Here is a 3,398-nt window from a genome sequence, read left to right as displayed (position 1 = left end):
AAACCGAGCAGCACTTCATCGATGAACCTTTGGAATGTCTGAGCGGCGTTCCTTAAACCAAAGGTCATAAATGGAAACTCGTAAAGACCGAAAGGCGTAGTGATGGCAGTCTTCGGAATGTCGTCTGGATTTGTTCTTATCTGATTATAGGCTTTGACAAGATCTATGGTGGAGAATACTGTGCACCCTGATAGCTGGTAGGAGAAATCGTGGATGTGGCGTATAGGATACCTGTCTGGTATCGTCCTAGCATTTAGTGCCCTGTAGTCGCCACATGGTCTCCATCCGTCGTCTTTTTTCTTCACCAGGTGAAGAGGAGCGGACCAGGCGCTCTCCGACCGTCTGGCCACACCACTTGCTAGCATCTCTTCGAATTCCTTCTTGGCGATTAATGTTCGAGCTGGATCGAGACGTCGAGGTTTGCTTGCTACCGGTGGGCCTGGAGTGGTTCTTATGTGGTGCACCGTGTTGTGCTTACCCAGTACATGTGTTCCTGGTGGTCGGGTGATTTCTGGATACTCACGAAGTATTTTATGGTAATCTGTATCACCGACTACTGCCTTCACGGATGCAATGTCGTCCGATGACTTGCAATGGGCTCCTGGAACCGATAGTGTCGTAGTGTTATCTATCAATCTCTGATTTCGGCAGTCGACAAGTAAATTATAAAAACTTAGGAAGTCGACCCCTATAATCGGTCGAGAAACGTCAGCTACCGTGAACTTCCATGTGAAGTCCCTTCTGAGCCCCAAGTTGAGTCGTAGCTGTGTTGGCCCGTATGTGTGTATCATCGTATTATTAGCTGCAACCAAATCGAATTTTGACAGTTTCACCGGCGTTTTTACTACCGACCGAGGGAAAACACACAAGTCTGAGCCAGTATCCACCAGGAATTGCATTTTCGTATTTCGGTCGGTTACAAACAAACGGCCTGTTGAAGAGGGGCAGTCGTTGGCCGCTACTAGCGACCGCCCTTTGCGTTTTCCGACGTAAATGTGCATGGTTGTCTACACTTGTTTGCCTTGTCTCCAAAGGTGTAGTGGTAGTAGCAATGCGGGTGGTTCGGTGGTGGCTGTGGAGTCCTAGAGTTATTAGAGCGACCGCGATAATACCTTCTTTGGTTGTGCCGAGACTGTGAGCGAGAGCGAGAGCGCCCTCTCCACTTGCTGTTCATTTGCGATGACAGCCGGGCAACTTGTTTTGTAAGTTCGCTTACTTCTTTGACCAAGTCCGGCGCGGTGCTGGTAGATGCAGAGGTGGCAGCGACTTGCGGGGTGCATGGTACAATGTCGTACACCCGGTCAGCAATCTCTGCTAGCTTTTCTACCGGCAGGTCGGCAATCTGTGAAGCAATCACTGTCTGTATATTTTGCGGCAAGCGGTTAGTCCACAGACTTTTCACAAAATCCGAAGCACCAGCGGGTCCAGCTAAATTTTGTAGATGCCGTAGAAACTGAGAAGGCCGGCGGTCACCTAGCTCCTCATGGATTAATAATTGCTGGATCCGCTTCTCCTGTGACGCAGAAAGACGATTAATTAATTCAGTTTTTAATTTTTCATACTTATTTGTCTCTGGCGGCTTTGTGATAATGTCTTTAACCTGCATTGCGTACTTCGTTTCTAGTTGAGTAACCACGGTATAGAATTTTGTCGTATCGCTACTTATTCTTCCTAGGACAAACTGGCCCTCTATTTGGGCGAACCATACAGCTGGTTCTTCCGGACAAAAGGGCGGACAACGCATTGGAAGTCCGACTTTCGATACTTCGCACTTACTGTCAGCGTCGGAAAAAATTTCTGGCTCCGACATTTTTGTAAAATCGCTCACCGCTTGTGTTTGAATAGATCACGTCGGGGTCACCAATGTAGCATCTAAGCGAGATGCTCATAAGCGTACTACGCAGGCCTGAATAGGACTGTATTTAATAAAAATGCTTCAGCAAGATTGTAAAAAGTATTTGTAATATATCAGACTATCTTGACGGAGAAAAATTAATAAAATATAAAATAGTAATATATAATAGTCCGCCACAGGCCTTACTACAAAAACTTAAACCCCTGTTTTACACTTGTCTAAAAAAGTTTTGACTGACGTTTAAAAGTTTTTTAGACAAGTGTAAAACAGGGGTTTAAGTTTTTGTAGTAAGGCCATAAATGTTTAGCTATAGATTACCTTCTCAAGGGACTTGAGCTATATTACTAACTAAACAGGTAACATTAATTCCCAAACGCCTTCCAAACCCTTAGGAGCATAGTTAATCAAACAATTCGTGTATTTATAACTAAGTTACGAACCCAGTTAATGAGCTTAGAACTTACTAATGAGCTCTAATGAAAATCGGGTTCAGGTATACTGGCTGTTTTCTCTGGAGATTTTTGTTTTCTGTATTGACCTTTATGTAGTATTTTTCGGCTTTATTTGTAAACTAGCTTCTGAACACGGCTTCATTCGTGTCCCGGGGGAAGTAGCGGCTTACTAATACGTCCTACTGCTTCTATTTTTAAAGCACTGGTACTCAGCTGAATCCGGTTAGACTGGAAGCCGACCCCAACATAGTTGGGAAAAAGGCTCGGAGGATGATGATGAATATGATAAAGTTGACGAGTTGGTTTGTTTGGGTGAATGGTGTCTCCTTAGTAACTGATGGTCTGATTTTAAAACATGCCTGTTAGATAGCCTGTTTACTGAGGAAGTATCTCTTGACAAACAGCAACAACTCTCTCTCTCTTTTGACAAAACATTATGAGTCACTGAATTATTTTTTTAATCAAAGAAAGAAAGAGTTACATACTTACTCAGAGTTCACATGTGTGTCACCAAATCCATGAAAAACATAATCAAAGTATGTCTGAAATTACTTACATTTTTATGCTCGGCCTTGGGTATGAAGCAAACGAAGTCACATAATATCCATTCCATACAAACCTTGGTATTATTGCCAGATCTATATCATTTCACAGCCAATCCCGATTATGGCATAATAAAAACAGACTGAAATTACATGGAAATTACTTTGTACGTAGTTTACTCTTACACTTGTACTTATTTAGTTATTTATATTAATATTTTATTAAAAAGCAATGCAAAATAATTTATCATTAGTAGCTAGCTAGCTATAAAAGCGAAAGTGTGTGTGTGAAAACATGCACAGATAATACGTAAGAATAATAACATATACGATAATTATTTTCCGAATAGTAGTTCCCTCAGACAGCGCGTGAAATCACTGCTATCATATCAATCCAGTTATCAATATAATATTCGTCGTCAATAATTCTCTTTGTATAATTTTGTTGTAATATAACTTCCTACACGTTGTTAAAATATCATGAACACACGTGTATTATGAAGTGTTCAATGAATTTTGGTTTCCTGGACAACGATTTGTGGTTCTGGC

At 41.9% G+C, this 3,398-nt stretch overlaps 1 protein-coding gene across 1 annotated transcript; it reads right to left on the bottom strand.

The window, feature by feature from the left end:
* Window positions 1–961: 961 nt before the first annotated feature.
* On the bottom strand, window positions 962–1,810 carry LOC124644461. The gene has a single exon (XM_047183824.1). The coding sequence runs from the start codon at window positions 1,808–1,810 to the stop codon at window positions 962–964; it is 849 nt and encodes a 282-aa protein (XP_047039780.1).
* Between the last annotated feature and the right edge of the window lie 1,588 nt (window positions 1,811–3,398).

This window comes from Helicoverpa zea, chromosome 2, assembly GCF_022581195.2.
Source record: "Helicoverpa zea isolate HzStark_Cry1AcR chromosome 2, ilHelZeax1.1, whole genome shotgun sequence".
In the NCBI taxonomy this organism is placed as follows: Eukaryota; Metazoa; Arthropoda; class Insecta; order Lepidoptera; family Noctuidae; genus Helicoverpa; species Helicoverpa zea.
The sequence above is the reverse complement of the archived record's forward strand: the minus strand, read 5'-3'. Positions and strand labels throughout refer to the sequence as shown.